The sequence below is a fragment of the Lytechinus variegatus genome, chromosome 18 (genome assembly GCF_018143015.1).
Source record: "Lytechinus variegatus isolate NC3 chromosome 18, Lvar_3.0, whole genome shotgun sequence".
Classification (NCBI taxonomy): domain Eukaryota; kingdom Metazoa; phylum Echinodermata; class Echinoidea; order Temnopleuroida; family Toxopneustidae; genus Lytechinus; species Lytechinus variegatus.
Window position 1 is genome coordinate 18,121,704 of NC_054757.1, and position 23,467 is coordinate 18,145,170.

General features: G+C 36.6%; 1 protein-coding gene across 1 annotated transcript in view; it reads right to left on the reverse strand.

The window, feature by feature from the left end:
* Positions 1–4,106: 4,106 nt before the first annotated feature.
* Positions 4,107–23,467, reverse strand: part of LOC121431775 (protocadherin Fat 4-like) — a 64,087-nt gene continuing 44,726 nt past the window's right edge. The window contains exons 32-44 of the mRNA XM_041629476.1: positions 23,130–23,251; positions 20,104–20,231; positions 19,039–19,200; positions 18,286–18,437; positions 17,444–17,722; positions 16,790–16,878; positions 15,575–15,676; positions 11,577–11,651; positions 10,989–11,189; positions 9,653–9,808; positions 7,346–7,452; positions 6,560–6,621; positions 4,107–5,274 (exon numbers count right to left, since the gene is read on the reverse strand). Of these exons, the coding sequence (XP_041485410.1) occupies positions 4,282–5,274; positions 6,560–6,621; positions 7,346–7,452; positions 9,653–9,808; positions 10,989–11,189; positions 11,577–11,651; positions 15,575–15,676; positions 16,790–16,878; positions 17,444–17,722; positions 18,286–18,437; positions 19,039–19,200; positions 20,104–20,231; positions 23,130–23,251 (2,628 nt within the window). The 3' untranslated portion in view covers positions 4,107–4,281. The remainder of the gene's footprint in view (positions 5,275–6,559; positions 6,622–7,345; positions 7,453–9,652; positions 9,809–10,988; positions 11,190–11,576; positions 11,652–15,574; positions 15,677–16,789; positions 16,879–17,443; positions 17,723–18,285; positions 18,438–19,038; positions 19,201–20,103; positions 20,232–23,129; positions 23,252–23,467) is intronic.

A 23,467-nucleotide genomic window follows, 5' to 3' on the forward strand; every position in this document is an offset into this window, starting at 1 on the left:
CTAGTTTGTCTGCTAACCAGTTGGTGTATAGCCTGTTGGCCTATTCAGTGTATTCACAATCTTTACCAAGACCCTGTTCTCATTTCAATCCTAAAACCAGTTTAGTCGAAACTGGTTCAGGAAACCAGCTTGGAAGATCGCTGTGGTAGTGTTCGCATGTGATTGCCTGGAAGTGGTTTTCAAAACCACTTCCTGTAAAGCTGTCCTGTTTCTAAAGGAATGCACTCATGTCATGAGTGGAGAGTAGCCTGCCAAAAATGTGCAAATATCTCTTCCCAAAGAACGGGTGTGTCCTCACTTATGCTTAAACTAGTAACAAGGCAATGCAATTTGAAAACCACATCGTAAGATGGTTTTCCAAACTGGTTTGAAAGATCGCTTCCAAAACCACTTTGAGTCTTCCTGTTACATGTTAAATTAGTTTCTACTAAACTGGTTTTCACCAATCTTGTTTCCAGTAAACTAGTTTCAGAACTTTAATGAGAACAGGGTCTGATCTCTTGTAAAGCTATGCCGATCTGGTTCTATAACATTTTCTTTGGCGACAATTGCTCCGCCCTAAATTCCAACTTCAACCCTGGGTTTCACACTATGCCCTACTCTAAACCTACCAGAACTGCATGATTAAACCCTACTAGTATTGCAACCCTAACCCTACATATTAGACAAAATTAATCCTTGAGCAATTGTCACAGGAGCGAATGTCCTGTCACTGCCCGTCTTGTCTAATGTCAACTTGGTCCTCCACGATATGATTAGATGAATTGTAGATGAACCAAATATTCTTATAGCATAGAAAAGTAAGTCAACAAAGTGGGAATTCAACATTTGACTGAATATGACCAGGGGGAGGTTTCACAAAGATTTGATTGTGACTTAGAGTCGCACATAAATTTCAGTTACTTGGGGTATGTAGCGCATCACCGCATTGGTGAGGTCATGCGCACGGGACCTGCACTATCACGTGTCAGTCAATCAGATGACATGTTTAGTAACATGTGTGTTTGCCTTGAAGCTTACCTCCGAGTCATATGTCCACTCTTTGTGAAATAACCCCCCCCCCCGTGTTGGTAATCCACAAATGGTCACACTGTGTGATTTTACTGTTTGATGACATCAAGATTAATCTTGGTCAGAATGGCCAAATTTCAGTTCTTAGTGTTTTTTCTATGCTATCAGTCATTCGTAAAATTGCAATTGATTTGTACCAAGGGGTAAACTTATTGTAAGATAAGGGGCCCGTTGCAGAAAGAGTTGCGTTTAAACGCAAGCCAAAAAAAATCAGTCGCAAGTCCCAAATGCGTGCTGTTGATTGGTTTTAAATCAAGTTGCGCTTGATTTTAAGAGTTGTGATTGATTGCAACTCTTTCTGCAACGGGCCCAAGGCCTGAAAAGATGGGCCTATTTCACACCTATTCATTAAATTTCACAGAGGTCAAAAGCTGAGAAGTAATTTTTACAAAGTTTATGGGAGTGATGTATACATGGAAAAAAGAAAAAAAGAACTATTGGTAATCTTTCATGATTGTTAGCTCTGGAAAGATCTGTTGACCCAATGTTTCCACTAGTTTGCTCTGGTCATCCCCATAATGAAGCTTGATCAAGAGTTGTATACATATTTTGGAGTTTGTGGGGGATAGTTTTTCAGCCTTGTGACATATGTAATGACATCCATGTGTATTTGGAAGCAAAAGTGTATTGGTTATTATTTCAGATAAACATCATTGTGTATCAAAGCAGTGAATAAATATAAGATTGTAAGGTATAATGACAATATTTACAAGTCTTACTTTACAATGCGTTTTTCATGTTAATTGACATGATGGTATTGATAAGCTTATTTGTGTGATTGTTTGGATGCGATTGTGTGAGAATATTTGATGATTCACTATGATAAATGAAAAAAAATCAACAAGTGAAATTGAAACATTGAAACAAAGGTGGATGGAAAACTGCATTAGAGCATTTATTTGAAAATCTCAAGTATTGAAAAATATCTATATTTCCAATGAAAATATTGTTTTCATGAACACACAAACATTACTACTAAAACTATAAGGTGAAGCAACCCATTGAATTTATCATGCATGATTAAAGAAAATATGAGCAAAGACATGACAGAGGGGCTGCATTCTACAAGCTTCACTTTTAGCAGCTTCCTCCATTTCCGACCTGATACATGGTTATCTTGATTATTATACATATAAAGTTTCCATGTTTTATTGATTATATATCAAGATGTATGTAACAAAACCTATTGTAAATGATTGTTGGAAATGGAAAATAAATGATATAAAAATGAAATGACAGAGAGACATCACTCAAATTGCTCTTTTCAGTAGACTGGTGGGTCTCAATGGGGAGGGGCGGGGGGCAGGGGGTCAACTGTACACTTCTCACTGCTGATAAACCATTATGGGCTCTTTAAAGGGGAAGTTCATCCTGAAAAAAAAATTTAAAAATAGCAGACAAGAAATATTGGCGAAGGTTTGAGGAAAATCCATCAAAGATTTAAAAAGTTATTCAAATTTCAATTGTTTGATTTGTGATGTCATATACGAGCAGCTTCCCATGGATCATGAGTTTAAAAAAAATCAATGAAATATCATTTTCTCAAGAAATTTAAAATGGGTTTTATTGTACCTTCAGTATATAAAATGACAAATTATTTCACACTCGCTCCTGAAAGAGGAAAATTTTAAGTTAGGTGCTGTGCTGGGCAAAAATAGGTCATGTGAACACCAGCACCATGAGGCTGACACTACACTTGTAATCACCCATGATGCGTATGTAAACTCTAACTCTCTACATGGATTTAAAAAAATCCATTTGTCCAGTTTAAAGAGAAATTCCAGTAGTTGCAGTAAGCACTGATATCATGAGAAAAACAAGGCTTAATTGTCAGTATATCATCGAGGATCTAGATCTGGTACAGTTACATAAACTGAACGTTGTGAAAACTTGATCTACGCTGAAAAATGTTCAGACTGAAGATCCCCAACACAGATAAGCGCACGTGGGACAGTGTATGATTGTTTCGAATGTCGGGCCCGACGCTCTACCCGAATCCTGTGCTTATTTGCTGATTTCTCAGCAATTACACAATTTCTTCCAGAATCCTTTGGCACATGCATTTTATGTATACAAACAGACACTTTGGTTGTCATTTAATTGGATTCTGTACGAACTAATTTTGATATCGTTACCAAAACGAGCGTTTACTTTTAACGGTTGCAATCGGGCATGACAGTCTGGAATTGAAATCGATCAATAATTATTTGAATCAAATCCAAGACGAACTGAGTAGCATAATACACGTACATATCTAGCATTCTAGAGTAAATAATACACACTTGCGGATGAGTGAAATGAATTTATTAATATTACGGATGTGGCAAGAATTTTTTTTCTGTTATTTATTGCAGGAATCTTGTTGCTGTAAAGAAAATCAGAGTATGGATCACTTCTACCATGATGGCTGTTAAACAGTATTGAATCTTTCTCTTTTCATTTTTTTTTTTAAAAAGCTTATCTTTCTTGTTTGAATATTACTGTGCCACACAGGCAGGGAGTGTCTGCCTCTTTACAATTTTCAAGTAGTGGGAAAAGTGAGGGAGGAAAGGCAAAAGAGAAGAAAGAAAAGAATAAAAGAAGAAGAAACAGGGAAAAATAAAAAATAGTATATAAAGAAGAGAGGTCAGAGTATCTCCATAAAAGGGAGGTCACATTTGGGTTGTTTTGTCCCCTATCAAATACCTCAAATAGACCTCTAATTGTTTACATATCATTTTTAGAAAACTAATTTTGTTCACATCATTGAAAAATGAGGTTCATATGATGATCGTTCTATCTTACTTCATTCTTTAACAAGAATTACGGGTTTATTATTTATTCTCAACATTACAAAGTTACTACATGAATTGGGAATATACTTTTAAAATTTTTAATCTTATACTACATGTAGTAATGGAGTAAAGCAATGAAAATAACTTTTTGACAAACTTGTATATTTTCAAGTCCAAGCAAACCTTAGCGATGTTTATAAGAATACCGAAGAAAATTAAATCATTGAACAGCTTCATTGTGAAGTGAATTTTTTCTAATGGTAACACGTTTGTATTGTTTAAAAAAAAACAATAACAATAAGAAACACTAGATGGGCATTAGGTCACTCTATGGGATAAGATCTATCACATAATACACAGTAGGAATGTAGTAACGGGACATTGATCAAGTATTGTATTGTCAAGCACAATTTTATTGGCCTTAACTGCGAAGTAACTAGAGTTGTGTAACCCCAATCCCGCTTGTCCCAATCTCACTAACGCTGATCAGGGACTCATCTTCCAGGTACCCAATACTTTCACCATCTGATTCACAGGTAGATTGAGGAGATGCCAACAACTCAGGATTTTCTTTCCTAGAACGAGGATAGACGGCACCATTGAAGGAGGCAGCGACTAGTTCAATTTCAGATGCGAAAGGAGGACGGCTCCTTGATGGTTGTAGTTTGGGTGAACTTTCCTCCGTAGTGGCACTTCGAGAGCTTGCCTCGCTGGCCGTCTCCAGGTCTGTGGTACTCCCACCGTCTCCTGCGCCTTCTCCGACCACAGTCTCCCCACCAAAGGTCACAGTCTTTCCATCAGCATAATCAATAGGCGGGACAATAGGTTGAACTATAGGCGGTGGCGGCGGAGGAAGCGAATGGTCTTGGACCTGATCATCAACCAGAGGCACTTCTTGGACTAAAGGCATTGGGGGTGGTGGTGGTGGTGGTGGAATGTTAGTATTGTCATGTTCAACAGCAGGACTCTGCTCTTTGTCCTCTGTATTTGTGGTTTCAGTTTGGTAGTCAACTGGTGGAAACGGCTCGATCAAAGACGAGGGATCATTAAGGGACTTGGCGGAGTCAGGCGTATCTTCATTTTGGGCTGTTTTTGTATTGGCTTCATCATCATGATGACCTCTGTCTTCAGCCATCAAGGAATCAATCTCTGCATTTGGCTCCTTAGGAGTTTGATCGGTAGGTTTAGGTGCAACAGGTGGCGGTTTCGGTTTAGAGCCCAAACTCTCTTCTTGATCTTCCATCTTCAGTTCATCTTTCGTTCCATCTTTGTCTTTTGTGTCTTCTGAATCATAATCAGCCAATGGTATCAGAACTGGGTTTTCTGGAGGTGATTCAATGGTGGGTGATGCTGGGGCTTCGCCAATATCTACTTTGAATTCGTATCCTTCGTCGGGTTCATCAAAGGGGTAGACATTCATCATTTCCTCCTGTTCAAGAAATAAAAATGTGTAAATATCCCAATTAGATCAATAGGATATGTTTCACTCATGGCATTTGCTTCGGCTACAATTGCTCCTGTGGGAAATTTGTACATTTACTCTAACAGTGTCCAGAATTTGCAAATTTGGGAGGCACGAAAGAAAAAAAGTTATTGAACACCCCGCCAACTCAATTCCATGTGGTTAATACATGTTTATTGCGCATTACGGTCATCCCCTGTGCCTTTTATTGTTGGGTCAATCATAAATCTTGATCTCAAACTGTAATCATGATGCTGATCTTAATCCTCACAATCTGAGCAAAACCCTTACCACAATTCGTATCAGAGAAATTAAAGACAAGAGCAATTGTCACAAGAGCAATCTTACATCACCTTTATCGATTTTAAGAATTATTGTAAGGAAAGCTTTGAAATATCAATAAGTGATCAATTTAAAATCCTTTGCAATTGCGTAAATTTTTAGTGCACAAGTAATTTTTTTATTAATTCTGTAATAAACGCTTTTCAATTGCTGCTTTTTGTAAAAAAAGTTAAAAACTTGATAAAAACAACACATATTCATCTAAGCTCAGACAGAATAATTTCTATTGGTCACGATCAAAGGAAAAATTAAGGTCGCATAGTATAAGTTATAAATAGACTCTTGTAATGTATGTTGGTCACAATATGTAGCTTTTTATTGAAAAAAAAATGTTTTGACATTTAGAAAATATCACAATGACCACTATATCTTCACCAGAAAAGGAGAATGTTTTGAGGCCATATGTGATCTGTTTGCATCTTGGCAAAATTATGTATGGTTTGAATGTTATGAAATATTGAAGTATGTTAATTTAATATTCTATTGGGTATAAGATGAGATAAAAAAAAAATAATTGCATTCCAGGTACAAAAGCGAAGACTATTTGAGTAGTTTTGGGCCATATCATACAAAGAGTTGTGATTAGGGAGCTAGAATCAAGTAATTGACATATACAAGTTATTTCAAATATTTAAAGCTAATATTTTTTACAAATCATCTGTCCATTAAATTATGTATAACTAGTTCTCGTGCATGCATAATTGTTGGGTGATTTGCTCAATCAGCCTGAATCTTCTTGGATTTTTTTTATTGGTGTAGGTATATTTGCTTCTATACACAAATTAATTATTTCCCTGCTGGCTTTCCATAATCACATTCTTTAGTAAGACTGGCCCCAGGACTCAAGGGATCTCAAGCTCATGCCATCAGTAGGGTGCAGCTGTGGCACTTTTATGACAAAAATTCTTACGTCAGAATCATAATCTCTGTTGGGAGGTGGTACCGGGAGCAACAGAATATCATCATCAGTTCCTGTGAAAAAATATTAAAACAGAGAGACAAATGAAAGCATTTGCTATGAAAAGGTTATTAATTATTAAAAGTTAAATTACAAACACAAATATATCCTAATTATCACTGTAAAATTCAAGCTCTTATTTTCTTATGTTCTCTATATCAGTCCTGTTTCATTTCATCAGATTGTAGGAAAGAGCACACTGCAAAAACTCCGGTGTTGATTTAACACCAGCCTGGAACGTATATACATGTATGTCCACCAGAGAAGTATTGAAACAACACCAGTTTGGAATCAAATTGATGCTGTTTTAATACTAATTGGTGTTGTATAAACACCTTTCTGGTGTTAGACCAAAATGAAACCTCTCTGATGTGGACATATATAGATCCCGGGCTGGTTGTTAAATCAACACCAGAGTTTTTGCGGTGCAGGGAAAATATAATCACAAAATTGAAACACACATCCTGAATCTTTCTTAAAATCCTTGCTGTTCTGGGTCCCATAACACAAAGTGTAGCGATTGATTGTAAGACTGATTTCTACGATTGATTACATTGATTATTGTGAATGATCAATTGTTCAAATCAGAATCAAGCTGCTTTATGCAACAGGGCCCAGGAGTGATGCATAAAAAAGGAGGCCAAAATTTAGTATCAGCGCTAGCTAAGAAGGGGCAAGTGCCATCAGAGGGGGAATTCTGCCCCCTCCCCCAACAGAAAAGGGGGTTGCCATACTCACCAACTGCTTTCTCTACATCTTTAGGGTCATCTGTAGCTGTCATAGCGATAGTCGATTGAGTCTTTCCATCGGTTAGATAAACCTTTGTGATCAATGGTTCTTCAGAACTGAAAAAGATATATACAAAAAAAACATACAAATTTATACTCTACATGAAATGTGATTGTATGCAGTTAGATGAATAAAAATATATCATGATATGCATTGCTTAGAAATATTATATCAAGCGTTTATAAATTTGGCATATTATCATTCATTGTTACCATTATATGATTTTTTTAATACATGTATCATTGTCCAATATTTCCATAAAATAAAAGTTTTCTTTGAGTTTCTTCTTCTTCTTATTCTCATGCATGATACTATTCATTTTAAGAACCAGACCGAACATAATTTTGAAAATTTGCTTAGTTCCTACCTTGCTAAAACTATCTTTAGCATTAATCACCTTATAGAATGATGTAGATTTTTTAATCAAAATTCTGTTCTTCTACTCTTAAAAATGCAATGATATTTTTTAAAGTCAATCCTGGATACGCAAGCACTTTTAAAGTGCATAGTTACAACAATCCTCCAGACTGTTTTCTCCTTTGAAGCAGGGATAGTATTTACATATACTTGATCTTAATCATTGTATATGTGTATGCACTTTATATGAGACTTGGTTGAAAATTCCGTTCGAATATTCAATTAGCTTTGGAATGCCTAGGTCAAGCTAAAAGATTTAGTTTATTCCATTCAGTGTGTGTTTCGTTAATAATTTTTAAATGACATAATTTGGATTCAAATCTTGACCGAATACCTATATCCTTTTGTCGATTGAAACAATGATAGGATTTAGTCGATTTTATTCAATAACTATTCGTATACATTTTAAATGACATTTGTTTTGAAATCCTGACTGATTACTTAATTAGTTTGCAGTACCTAAGTACACCTATCTTCCATGCTGTTTTCCCCATTGAGAGAGGGGTATAATTCAGTTGATTATCAGGCTTTATTGAAAAATCCAGACCAAACACATTATTTTAATACCTGAATACAAATAAAGCATCGGTCATGTATGTGCAAAGTGTCACAGCTCTTTTCCATACTGTTCTCTCCATTTGGAGAGGGGTATGGTTTGAAACCCATTTAATTTTCATGAATATGGCCTATTTTTATGTTACGGGTCATCTGTACTCTTACATTAGATATATATCTTTCAAAATAAAGGAGAAATTGGAATTTTATATTTGAAATGCAAGAAAATAAATCCCCTTACTTTTTCGGATCACCTAAACTCTATGATTATACTTTGGTGCTTGTCAAAATACTCTTTGCCAACCATCATATAATATTCATACTGAATGGGGATATGCATACAAGGTTATCTATATCAAGATGTTTCAAGAGAGTACATCATTGTGAAATCTGCAGACAAGACTAGGAGGGTGCAATACAAAGAGACACATTTGATATTTATAATATTAACAATAATAATCCGCTTTTATATAGTGCTTAACACATCGGAACAACGTGTCTAACGGCTTTACAGATATATTATAACCCCGGTCATCGGATTCAACCAGTCATTCCCGCACACAATGTATGCACATCCTCCACTCCATAAGGGGTATTCCAGTCAGTCGCTAGCGAGGCGCACACAGTAATGGACAAGCTACAATGACTTTCACATCCTACCGGGTACCCATTTAGCATCTGGGTCGAGAGTGGCAAAGTGTGGGTTAACGCCTTGCCAAAGGATGCCAGACCGCGGTGGGATTAAAAAACAAACCCTTCTGTTAACAAGGCAGAGCCACTACACCATGGCTCCTTCACAATTAACAACTGATTTTTGCTTTTTATGCTTTATCATATAAATGATTTTACATTTAATGTTACATGACCTTTTCGAGCGGGATTTTTAAACCAAGTCTCATATAAAATGCATTAACATATATGATTAAAATCAACTATATGTAAATACCATCCCTGTCTCAAAGGAGAAAACAGTAGGGAGGATTGTTGTAACTATGAACTTTAAAAGTGGTAAAGTATTCGGTAATTAAAGCCAAATCATAGCATTCTAAAAGTAGAACAGAATTTAAACAGAATATCTACACCACTCTAACTGGAGAATAATACGGAAGATAGAAGGTAGGAATAAGCATTGATCTGGTAATTGGATTCAGTTCCGAACACACAAACCAATGATGTGAGATCTAGAAATACTTTAGTGGCTTGTATGCCTAATTGTCCATGCCAAGCTGGTGAACACTAATCTTGCTCCTAAGATTCGCAATGATGCAATGCCTTTAAACATACCCTGTTGCACTTTCCACTGCCTCAGAAGCCATGATCTCAACATCACCATTGATTTCATGAAAGTCATAAGCTGGATTAGTGATGCCTTTCTCGAGTCTATCCTCGTCACGAATGGTCAGCTCCCGTGCAATTTCCTTCCCACTCTCTATCTGCATACTGTGTGTGTAAACACATAAATATATATAATGTTTAAAAGGAGGCTTACAAGTAGCAATTTTTGGGTAGGTTTGGGCACGACGAGGGGGAAGAAAGACCTCAAAATTCTCCAAAATTCAGAACAAACTAGTTTTTCATCATTCATGATAGGAAGACTTAATTTATCTTAGAAAATCTACAGAACAACGGAGGTCTATATCCCTGTAAAAAGCAACACATTCCTAAAGAAGAGAGATCTCATGCATGCTTACTTGTTCAGGGGTAATCTTCTATCACTGATTTTGATTGATTGATTGCATTTATTCTTTTTCATTCCAAAATTTAACAAAAGTTACAATGTAAAGCAAATCACAAAAACACAATATAAAGAAATGAAAAAAGGGAACCAATTGGAAAGCAAAGCTTGTTAGTATGGGTTCCCTGCAATAAATAGTTAAAGTATATCTTTGATCAACGGAAATCGTAAATTAGAAAGGCTTGTACAATGAAAAAGAATACTAGTGGGGTCAAGCTTCTTATGCTTACTCACTATGTTACAATTAACGAAAAAATATATAAACAGGACTGAAGAACTTGGTACTTATGACACAGTCTTTCCCTGTTACAGATCAAAATACATAGAGAACATGACTACAGAGAGATAGAGAGAAAGAGAGAGACAGAAGAGGGAAAAGGGGATTTTTTTTGTTCATCAAACATTAATGAAACAATTAAAAAAAGTCTTATTAGAAATTCAGTCTGTGTGTCCTACACCACCAGGAGAAAATGGAACACATGGGTGAAATCATGCAAAATTTTACAGTTACTAAAACAGCCTCTATCAAATTAAACATATTATGTGGCGTATCTTGGGAAGATAAGCACCATGGGAGGGGCAAGCAATATAAATTGTGTTTGTCCTTTTGATAGCTTATGCCATATTGGAGGGGAATGGCAAGTACTGATACCTTTCGCAAAGGCTTGCGCTGAAATCATGCCCTTCTAATTTTCATGCATACCTTTTTCCACAAGATTTTTGCTTTATTACATGTATTTATGACATTATTATATATTTATTATTATTACTATTAGTTTTTTTTTTTGGGGGGGGAGGAGAGCTCTCCCTGAAACCAGTGCACTAAACACGCCATCCTCCCTCATAACAGATACCCTCCGACACTTTCATAAAAAAATCACTTACTTCCTCCATGATATTATAAGTAGAATGATGCAGATGAGGTTTCCAATGAAGATGATGATGCCAAGGGCGATGGGCACCCAGGCCTCAATGGCCGATGTCCTGGCCACCTCTGGCAGGATCTTTGATAGTTGAAGGCGTGCTATCGTCATTTCAGCATCATCCACGCATTCGTCCAGTCCATCAGTATTAACCCACAGCTCCCTGGAGTACATGAATATAATCGAATTTATTTACTTGTTAATATCTAGATATTTGCTTGTGGGGAGCATTATATTCACGATATGCAGCTTCAAGGTTTAAGAGCTCATTTCCACTTCGTTAAAATTTACTTTCATGTAGAATTATCTAGCTTTCCTTTCTAATCTTTTAACAGTTTTATGATATATCGGTTTATCTGAGTTCCGTATCTGAGTAACCTTTATCTTGATACCGATGCAGCACTTCTCGTGCAATCTCTACTTTATTAAAGTAGTCATGTTTTCCTTTGTCTATGATAGAATAACATGACTAATGTAAGGATGAAATTAACTATGCCTTAATTGCATTGAGTCCAAAGAAACTTAATTTGTTTAAAATGCGTCTTCTTACTCGAATTCCTCAAACTTAAGATAAGGAGATTCCGGTAGCCTTGACAGATCGACTCCATACACCCACATATCTGTCCTGTAAAGGGGTTAATGATTGGAAAATGCATAGGTAAAATAAAGGTCATATGATCATAAAATTGCAATTACTCACTGTCCTTTCATGACAGTGAGTAGTCCAGATTTGACCTTGTTGTTTGAAAGTGCCATTTCCCAAAGCTAACGTAGAGGGCACTGGCGCTGATTAGAGATTGGGAATCATGTGCCCTCTATGTTAGCTTTGGGAAAGGGCACTTCCAAACAACAAGGTCCAATCTGGACTAGACAGTGAGAGGAACATGAAACCATCAAGAAGACATCAAATGCCTAGAAAGGTTCCAGTCTACAGCAAAGCAGACTGGGAAGGGTTCAAGGACAGCATGTCAAAAGTAGCTGATGAAATATCATCCAAGCTTGAGGGAGCCTCCACGAGTGAATTGTGGGACATATTTCAAGCAGGAATCAAGAATGGTATAGAGGCACACATTCCTCATGCAATGTTGAAGCCCAGAGCCAACCTACCTTAGGTGACTGCAAGAATTAGAAAGCTCATCAAGAAAAGGAGTAGGGTTGTCAAGAAATGTAAAAACATCTTGAAATCCAGAGGACTTCTTCCATATAACCTTGAAGAGTATAGTAACAGTCTTAAGAAGATCATCCAGTCAGAGATCAGGAAAGAATACTGGAAATATCTTGAGTCTATCTTTGATGGATCTGATGATGAAGACAATCAATTCATGGCCATGAAACGATTTTGGAGCTTCATTAAGTTCAACCGAAGTGACAGTGGAGGAATTTCCCATCTTAAATCAGCTGGAAAGAAGCTTACTGACCCCACTGATAAGGCCAATGCACTCAACCATCAATTCCAATCAGTATTCACTGAAGAGACTCCAGTGCCTTCTGACTTCCTTCCCCCTTCTTCGCCTTATGAAACCATGCCAGATGTCATCATCACAACGAATGGTATCAAGAAACTGCTTGACAACCTGAAGCCAAGGAAAGCACCCGGTCCTGATGGCATCACTCCTCGAGTACTCAAGGAGCTATCAGGTGTTATCGCACCGTCCCTGAGAGATATCCTCAGGAAGTCCTATAGCACCGGGGAGATACCAGAGGACTGGAGAAATGCCAACGTAGTGCCTGTCTACAAGAAGGGAGATAGAGCGGAACCAAGCAACTACAGACCCATCTCACTAACTTGCATCGCATGTAAGTTGATGGAGCATATCCTTGCAAGTAACATCATGAAGCATGGAAACCACCAGGATATTTTGTACCCTCTTCAGCATGGCTTTAGACAACACAGGTCATGTGAGCTACAATTGTTAGGACTGGTAAGCAATCTGACCAACAACCTTCAAGGTGGAAAGCAGACAGACATCTTAGTGCTGGACTTTAGCAAGGCTTTTGACAAGGTCGGTCACCAGCGCCTTCTCCGGAAACTTGAGTTCTATGGAGTTAGAGGACATAACAACCGCTGGATTGCTAACTTTCTTCATAACAGGAAACAGCAAGTGCTCCTGGATGGTCGTAGTTCATCTCAAGTCGACGTAACTTCAGGCGTGCCACAGGGCTCTGTCCTCGGCCCCTGTCTCTTTCTCTACTACATCAATGACCTGCCTGATCAACTCAAGTCAAGAGTTCGACTGTTTGCTGATGATGCTATCATCTACCTCACAGTTCAGTCAGATGCTGATGCTGACCAGTTACAACAAGACCTCAACAGACTATGTGAGTGGACCAGTAAGTGGATGATGGAATTGAACACCAATAAGTGTGAAGTCATCACAGTCACCAGGAAGCAAAACAGGATTGTACACGAGTATAAACTCAAAGATGCTATCCTTACTCCTGTAGAAGCAACAAAATATCTTGGTGTCACTATCACATCAGACCTGAAGTGGAACAGTCACATCAGCAATGTTTGTCAAAAGGCTAACAACACCCTTGCCTTCCTACGAAGAAACCTGCGAGTAAACTCTCCCAAGTTGAAAGCTACAGCATACCAATCACTCGTCAGACCTTTGGTGGAATATGCATCTACTGTCTGGGATCCATCAACCTCCAAGAACATCTACAAGCTTGAAATGATCCAACGCAGAGCAGCTAGATTCACACTGAATCGATATCACAACACATCAGGTGTGTCATCGATGCTGCAGGAGCTAGGATGGACATCCCTTCAACAACGACGGGAAATCTCTCGCCTTGTGATGTTCTACAAGATCCACAACGAGCTTGTCCCATTCAACTCTGATGCATACATCACCAAATGTACCTGATCAACAAGAGCTGTTCACACTCAAGGATATCTGATGCCTCAATCAAGGACCCAACAACATCAATGCTCCTTCTTCCCCAGAACCATCAAGATGTGGAACACTCTCCCAGTAAATGTTGTGACAGCACCATCAACCGAAGCCTTTCGTCTGCAACTGACGAAAGGCAACAACAGCTAGATCAATACCTGTTTTTACTTGCACCATGTATATATTTGGCACATGCACTTTATCCTTGTGACACACACCTCACCAAGTTCTGCAAGAATCTTCAGGATTGAAGGAAGCAGACTACACAGAAGAAGAAGAAGAAGAAGAACAGTTCATCCATCCTCTTATTAGATTTTTACTTTCATTTAGCACTGCATGGCATTTCTCTTTTATCATTCAATTTCACCCAATTCCAATCCGAACACCGTTGCATAAAAAAGCTGCTACTATGGTAACCTTGCCATCCAATGGTAACCTAGCTCCATGAAATCCTTGTTTTTGACTGACTCTTGGGCACTGTCCATAGTCGTTACCATTTTAGTTACGATTGTATATTAGTTTACAATTACAGTAGCTTTTATGCAACCTTGCCCTGTTCACCCCCCCCCCCCCCGTCAACATCAGTATTATTACCATCATCGCTATCTGACTTGTAACAATAATGCACATTTTCTATAACAAATTTACTATCAGCCAATCAGATTGAAGGATTTCAGTAGCTTTTAACTGTCATTGTAAGGTTGTTGTTATAGCAAGTTTCATGAAATGAGTCCCAGAATGATCACCAACTCAGCCGCCATCGTCACCACCATCACCACCTATCATGATTATCATTGTCAATATTTATTTTATTTAAGCATTAATCATTCATTTGACAGTTCAAACATTCAATTGATGCACTTTCAATTACAAACCTATCTTAATGCACAAAGGGACAGATACTTTTTCTTTTTATAGACATTCGAAATCATATAAAAATTTAAAGAAAAGAAAGTTTTTCATCATCATCATCGAAATTAACATCTTCACTGTCGTTGATCATCATCATCACCATACTCATCATCATCTTTGCCATCACCATAATCATCACCATCACCATCATCATCAACACCATCACCATCAACATCATCACCATCAACATCATCACCATCATCACCATCATCACCATAATCATCATCACCATACTCATCATCATCATCACCATCATCATCACCATCAACATCATCACCATAATCATCATCACCATACTCATCATCACCATACTCATCATCATCATCACCATCACCATCATCTTTGCCATCACCATCATCACCATAATTATCATCACCATCACCATCACCATCATCACCATCAATATCATAATCATCATTATCCTCCTCATCATCATCATCACCATCATCATCATCGACATTAACATCTTCATTGTCATCATCATTATCATCTTTGCCACCACTATCATCATCATCATCATCACCATAATCATTATCACCATCATCACCATCATCATCACCATCACCATCATCATCATCATCATCACCATCATCATCATCACCATCAATATCACCACCATCATCGACATTAACATCTTCATTGTCATCATCATCATCATGATTATCACCATCACCATCACCTTCATCATCATCATCATCACCAACACTGTAAAAAACTTATCTTCCAAATATTAACTCACACTTTTTCATCAGGATGTGATATACCATTTTCCATTCCGACTGAGAGAAACTGGAGCGTGATTTCTAGCTCTTTCTCGGGGTTCATTTTCTCCATGATACATCTAAAGAAAGATGGAAAATCCATATCATAAACTGTAGATAGAATACATTCTATTTGCTTTTATAAAAAGCATAAGTAATACGGAGCCCAGGTAACCGTTGATGTGACATATATAGTATATATTTCCATCCTTGCTCTTAAAGGGGGAGTAAACTGTGTATGGTCTCACATTGACTGTGTGTTCTAAATACAAAGTCATAAAATATACGTTTTCAGATATCTACTAAAACTACAGAGAATAATTTGATTTATAATTGTATTTGTATAGAGAAACTAAAATGTTTTGAGAGGAAAAGTAATTGCTTTGCTACTTGGTAACATAATTATTGCGGTATAAATGTATTGATAGTTAATCAACATGGTATCATTCAAGTTGGTCTATATTACTAAACTAATATAGAATAATGGGTCAGGAAACTGGCCAGGTATGAGTGATTGAGGACTCGAGATGGCGCTATTGCTTCGTATCTGCTTTAATACCACTCATAGCTTTTAATTTTATTTCTTGTAGATAAATTTGACACCAGATGTACTGTATGGAACTGTTTGCAAAGCCAAGTGATGCGAGAAATATCAAGTCAATTTGAAAAAGACTTGGCAGTCTGCTTTAGAAGATTATTTTATAGGAACATGATTAAAAGATATATCTATATATATATAATGATCAAAAGTAACTAACTTCATTATAAATTAAAAAGAATTACTATTATATATGTTCCTTAAAAAACAATACAGTTTTTGTATCATAGATAGAATTGATAACAATTACATTGATATTCAATTCTTAGGAGTCTACTTAATCTAATAGCGCATCATTTTTTATTACTGTTATTAATTTACATGATTTGCTTGGGGTTATCCTCTGCTAGTATGTCGCTGTTTTGTTAGCTCTGATTTTCAAATACTATGGTACAATAATCAGACATGAATGAACCTTTTCTTCGTGTCAATTCTTACATCAGCAGCAACAGCAAATCATTGCATTATAAGTGAAGAACATAGAACAAAACTAAAAAATTACAGAACAGTATATACTATATGTAGTACACTGCAACACGCTTGTATATATTGGTAACTAAAATTTGTTTACATATACATTCAATTGGACATTTACCTTAGAATATCATTCTGTTGAGGCTGAATAGAGGCAACTGGTTTGTTAAAACGAATGATGATGTGCTCAAAAGACAGAAGAATTTTGAACTGGAAAAGGATGGGAGACAACAAAAGATAAGTCATGTTAGAAATGAGTCTTTAAAGGGATGGTCCAGGCTGAAAGTATTTATAGTTTAATAAATAGAGTAGAATTCACCAAGCAAAATGCAGAAAATTTCATCAAAATCGGATAACAAATAACAAAGTTATTGAATTTCAAAATTTAGCAATATTTTGTGAAAACAGTCATCATAAATATTCATTAGGTGGGCTGATTATGTCACATCCCCACTTGTTCTTTTGTATTTTATTATATGAAATTAGGTTTATTCAAATTTTTTCCTCCAAGAACTAGAAAAATTGGATTGACAACCGATTTAGTGGATGAGATATTTACTGCTGCAACTTATTTCATTATAAGGGAAACATATTATTCACAGAAGTATGAAATAATTAAAAAAAATATGATTTTATGTAATAACATTAGAAAACGGAAAGTGGAGATGTGACATCATTAACGAATATTCATGATGACTGTTTTCACAAAATATTGCTAAATTTAAATTCATTATACAAGGTACCACAGAAGTTACAATCCTTTTATTCTGATTACCGTCAACTGTGTCGTGTTACTGCACTGTGCATCCGTGATGTTAGGACTGATGTCACAAACCGTCAAATTGTAACGGTCCTGCGTTCTTTCCGCTGGAAAATTCGCCCCTTTCCATTCCCAGTTATCTGTGTCACCGATCCACGGAAAGAGCGGGCCGTTCGTAACGATTTGACCCGTGCTGGGGTTGATGGTAATGGTGTTCTTGGGGCGTCCATCATCGCCGTCGTCAATATTGATTAGTGTGAACTCGAAATTCCAAGTAGCATCATCGTCTGTTGCCTGAGATAAAGAGAGTTGGGAGAAGACGTAGAGAGAGAGAGAGAGAAGGGGGATGGAGAGAGAGATAAGAATGTCCTGATGTAAGTAGTTGAAGATATTGACGTTTGTTCAAAGGAAATATGATATTTGATATAATGGTTTAGACGATAGTCATTATGACTTTCTGACCATTGTAACAGTCGCTTTTGGCTTCTTTAGTGGAAGTACCGACGGAAAATGTTTATGGATTTAATGAACCATAACACATTTTAAACATGTTGGTCAAAGCAGATCAGGATCAACCAGTACAGGGGTCAACTTATCCATGCTATAAGGTTATTATAATAATATCACAGTCTATTGTTTTGAATATTATTTGTATTCATTAAAGAAGATTGCTTATTCATTTCAACTCAGATTCATCTCACCACCAGATACTCTGCTTTATATAGCATTGAGCACTTTGCACAAACATCGGCATCTACACATCTAAGGATATATATTTATATACATATATATGGGGGCAGGGATTTTATATAAATTTAGTTTAGCTCAATAATTACACACATAAATTTGTGACTTACAGAAACAGTGTAAATAGGACTTCCGATCTGCAAGTTATCAATAGCCGCCAGATAGAAGGATGACCTCATCGAGAAGCCTGGAAACTCGATAGAGGGCGGGCTATCTAGCGTATCAGTTACGGTGATGTTAAAAACAATAGTGTTCGAGGGAACTGGATACAAAATGAAAGAAAATACCCCCTTCAAAATCAATAATGAATTTTAAACCTTTATCCTTTCCTGCAGTCAAATTGAATGTATTTTTAAAACACAAATATCAGTAAGTTTTAATGGAGACATTTCCAGAGGATAGTTATACAGAAGACGATATGATACAAGAAAGAACAGTTGTAGAATGTTTAGTGAAAAGCTTCGCTATTGGAATAATAAAAATCACACACATACAAAAAAAAATAAAATAAACATACACAAGTTCAAGCGAAAGGGGAAATGAACAGATCAGCCAGAACACAGTAGAAAACAAGACTGGACCGAGGTAATAACCTTGTGGGACGGTAATACATTTCCAGTGTTTTGTTGAATTATTCATTAACAATGCTTCATATCATTCGTTTGATGATTAGAAACAGTTAAAAACATATCATACACTTATGGTATGCCTATGAACTTGCTTTCAGTTGTCTGTTTAACCTCCCATCAATCTTCTTTTTCATCATAAATATTATTATGCTTTCCATTTATAGAACAACTATGGGTCATTACATATGTATTTCTATATTTCATTAGTTTCTGCAAGCCTTCCGGGGAGTTTACCTTCTGCAGCCCTCCGTTTTCTGGTCACACTGCTAGATGTGTTACAAGCGTTAGAGTCATATGAAGCAGTGAGGGTTACCGTGTACAAAGAACTTTTCTCACGATCCAATTCCTTGATACAAAGAGAGTTGTTCTCATCGTCAACATAAAAGAAAAGACTCTCTGTGAAGAAGTACAAGAAAATCAGAGGTGCTTTAATCGTCTATCAACATTTAAGTCAAGTTTGATCCTTGATTTAAAATTAATCCAAACAGATCGAGGCTATAGACAAATCAAAAGATAAAACTTAGATTCAGAATCTCACTCGATTACAGATAAGTATTCGATTTGTATACCTGCAGATTCATACTGATTTTCCATATGAATTTAAATCACTCTGATGGCATATATACTTAGGCGTTGGGGGTAGGGATCGAGGGACTTATTTTGCTCGTCTGAATATTTTGATAGTATAATATTCCAAAAATGGTTAAGACCTTTGTCTTTTTACCCTTTTTTGCTTGTTAGAAACGTAATGCCCCCTAACAAAGTTTGCCCAGTGTGCTACTGATAGAGGCAATAATCCAATTTTTGAATCAGAACTTAAATCTACTCATTTTTTCGGATTCATATGAAAATCTACTATGAAATCGAAAAATCCCATTGTGATGTCCAAGTTATCCGAAATTAAACACACCATAAAGTGTATTTTCTCTTTAAACAATATTTGTGTACTCTGTAGATAATTCTAACCTCATCCCTTCAGACTCAAATCTTCAAGTCAGTCATTCACATTCATCAATAAATTTTAAAAATAAATTTAGAATGGATAATTCTTGGGACCGCCCTACTCAATGTTATGTGTATTTTCTTCATTATTCCAAACCCACATTTTCAGAACATTCCTTCGATAATTCAAATCCAACTCTTTTAGACTTTAATTTTCTGCTCAATTTCATATTCACCCCAAAATTAGAAATATGTAAATCATTGAATATTCATAATTCCTTCGACCACTCTCAAAGGATTAAAGTGGTGAAAAAGAACTGAAAACAGTTTCAGAAAATGAATAGATCATATATCTACCATCAATCTCCTCTCCTACATCGTTTTCGGCGTCGAGTTCGTATATTACCACGACGTCTGTGTCATTACACGTCAGAGGTATGGGGAAATCATGGCAGGATTCCTCACTGTTCTCTTCTATTTCAATCCTATCAGAATTTATGCATGACGGTAATGAAACAAAGGTGAATATACGGTGTAAGCAGTGTAGTGTAAAAAAAAATACAGTGCGTATCAAAAAAAAGTTTACACTTTGAAAAAATCCTGTAAAATTATACATTTGTAATATCCTGAAGATTTTTCAAAATTTTAACATTGGTACAGATCCATTTAAGCAAATGACGATATTACTATAAAAAATATTTCCGCTTGAGTGAGCACCAATTACTTTTGTAAAGTTAGTGAAAAATGATTTGCGCAGAACTTTGAAATAGCTATTTGAATAAAAGTAAACCTTTATCATGAAGAACACGTAGAATTTAGCTAGTAAAGTTGATTTGAAGATATCTTTGACCTCTTTTAACTTGTTTCCTTGCCCAATACACTTGGAAGAGTGCATTGCGCCCCGCCCCACTCCCCCACACACCAAGGCCATCAAGACGATATTTGATTTACACTGAGCTGTGATTTACATAAAATGAATTAGGCCTGATTTTCATTTTATTAATCATTGTCAAGCTTTCGAAAAGTGTGGAGAAACAAGTATTAAATGAAAAATTAAATGTCAACCCACTTTAAATAATAAAAACTTAGTGAAAAAGTGCTGGAGATGTCTGATGTAAAGTATTGTTCAGATTCAGTTACATCCTCAGATCCAGCTGGCACAAAAAGGGTAAAAGTTGTGCTTACTAAGTGTTGGGCTGCAAATTTGTTTTAAAATGCTTGAATGTATCTGTTTTATCTTAATTGACTAAAAGTGCAAGGGAAATGTAGGAAAAAGGTAAGTTTGATTTCGCCCTTTCCCCTTGACACTGCGTGAAAACGAGCATTTCTGCGCAAACAGATTTCTGCGAGCTTTACAAAAATGGACAGTGCTCACTCAAGTGTAACATTCTGTCAAAACTTTTACTTTCATTGGATAGATGAGACCCAAACCTAAGATTATATGTGAAAAAATTGTATATTTTTTAATTCCCAGAGCTTTTTCAAAGTGTTAACTTTTTTTGATACGCACTGTAGAAGCTACGAGTGAGCGAACGAGCAAGCAAAAATGTTGACCTTTTTTAAAAAAAGCTACTGCCTCTGTGATTTAGAAATTAGAAATAAGACTTAGAACATAATAACATCTCTCAACTCTTTCCTTCCTTTAAAAAAAAGCTTTGGGCTTCCCAAGTTATCCCACCTGTACGTCATAAGTGTGATCTCAAGGTACAGAGGTACATGTATGTTCACATCTCGCTTGGTCCAAAAGCACTTGGTCAAATACTAGTGGCGGCGCCAGGTAATGTTAAAGAGGGGGGGGGGGAGACTACCTAGATATGACTCTATCTTTTCCACCACTTGAACAATCAAAGGGGCGGTCACACACTCTCTGTCTAACATCCCCTTCCCTTCGAATTATACTAGTTTTCTTCAATTTGTAACCAGAGGACCGTTTCATGAAAGTTTTCTTTCTTTGCTGTACAGTTTAGTTATAGTCAGAGGCTACTGCTTCTTAGCCAATCAAAACCTAGCCTGTGACTAGGCTATATTCATCTTCAAGAAGTGACCGAGACTAGTGGTCCACAAGGGGACTTGTCGAGACCCCGGGGGTGCCACGCGCGTAAAACATACCCCATAGACTTGTGTGTTAAAATGGCACTTTTAAAAAAATTATTAAAAAATAAACGTGAAATTAGAGGGTCGAATGTTTACTACCATTGGATAGGATATATATCTGACATTCCATATCTGACCAGAGAAGGGTATCGTAACCAGCTCATTTAAAAAAAAATCGCCATTTATGAAGATAACTACGATGGGATCAAATTTACCAACTGAAACAGTAAAATAGTAAAAGCCCTAATTCTTCCGCCAATCAAAAAATAGTTCCGAAGTCATTGATGTATCTCCAAATTTTGGACAAAGAAAGTTCAGTAGTTACCATTTCTAGAATAAGTGTTAGATTTTTAATCATAGTCATTCACTTTTGTCAATCGGCAATATAAAGTTGAAAATATTTCGAATGCGTTGAGTCGAACGAATATCTTTGCATTTCTGTTGTAATTAGGCCCATGGCACCCGAGTGAGTGCGATGGCGAGCAGCGACTGGGCTCGCACCGCTCGCCTCCACCCGGCATTTTTTGGAACTACACTAGTCTTTGTTATCATTTGGTAGGCGTTTGAAATAAACATCATAAGATCTAGAGGCACATGGGCTTGTATAAAGACTTATCAAAATTAGGACATCACTGAAATTGTCAATTTTCATGAAACTACCCAAGGGCCCCGTCTTAAAGAATTACGATTGATCCGATCAATCGTAACTTTATGGAAATCCATCAGTGTCATAATTTTTTCTACAGGAAATTTGCAAAATGTCCTTTGTAATCAAAGGAGAACACTCCAAATTGTCAACAAATCAATGAATTTATGGATATGGATTCATATCAAGAATTTTTTTGAACAAACATGCATTTCATATGCTGACTTTGCTTGCTTTCCACAGTTGTGATTGATTTGATCAATCGTAACTTTTTGCACAACGGGGCCCAGGTCTTACCACAGTGTCTATTTCCACTTCACAGTATTTTGGATCAAGTTGAGCTAACGATTTCACGCATAGTGGGATGATCATTTTCAATTCGGTCAGCGCGAAACGGTAATAGGACCAAAGAGTATTTCGACCAAGCGACAAATAGCCGGAGTGTTCATTAGAATATATATACATGTATGAAATAGAGGTTAATAAGTTGACGAGTGCTGTAATAGAACACACATTAAAAAAAACAAAATTAAGACAACGATTGCACCTCTATTGCAGGTGATGTGATTCCCGTCACATGATCAATCGTCATAATAAGCGAAATCGCAATAGTCTTTATTTTGTAATAATCATAGACACTTACGGATAAATTCGGTCTTCAGTTGGAAAATATGGCTCGGTCAAATCAAAATTGCCCACATAGACTTTGACAATTTTTGATGAACTTAAAGGTGGTTGGCCCATATCTTTTGCAACAATTTGTACCTGGGGAAAATAGAAACGTTTTGGTTTCAAAATTACGTACACATAATAAATCATATACATGTTCATAAACAGCCACAACAGGAACATTATCACCATCAACCAGTGTAGAAATATGCTAGTGATAAGAGTAGTTTTATCAGTTTTAGTATTATAATAGCAGAAGCAGTAGTAGTAGTAGTAGCAGTACTAGTAGCAGCAGCAGCAGCAGTAGTAGTA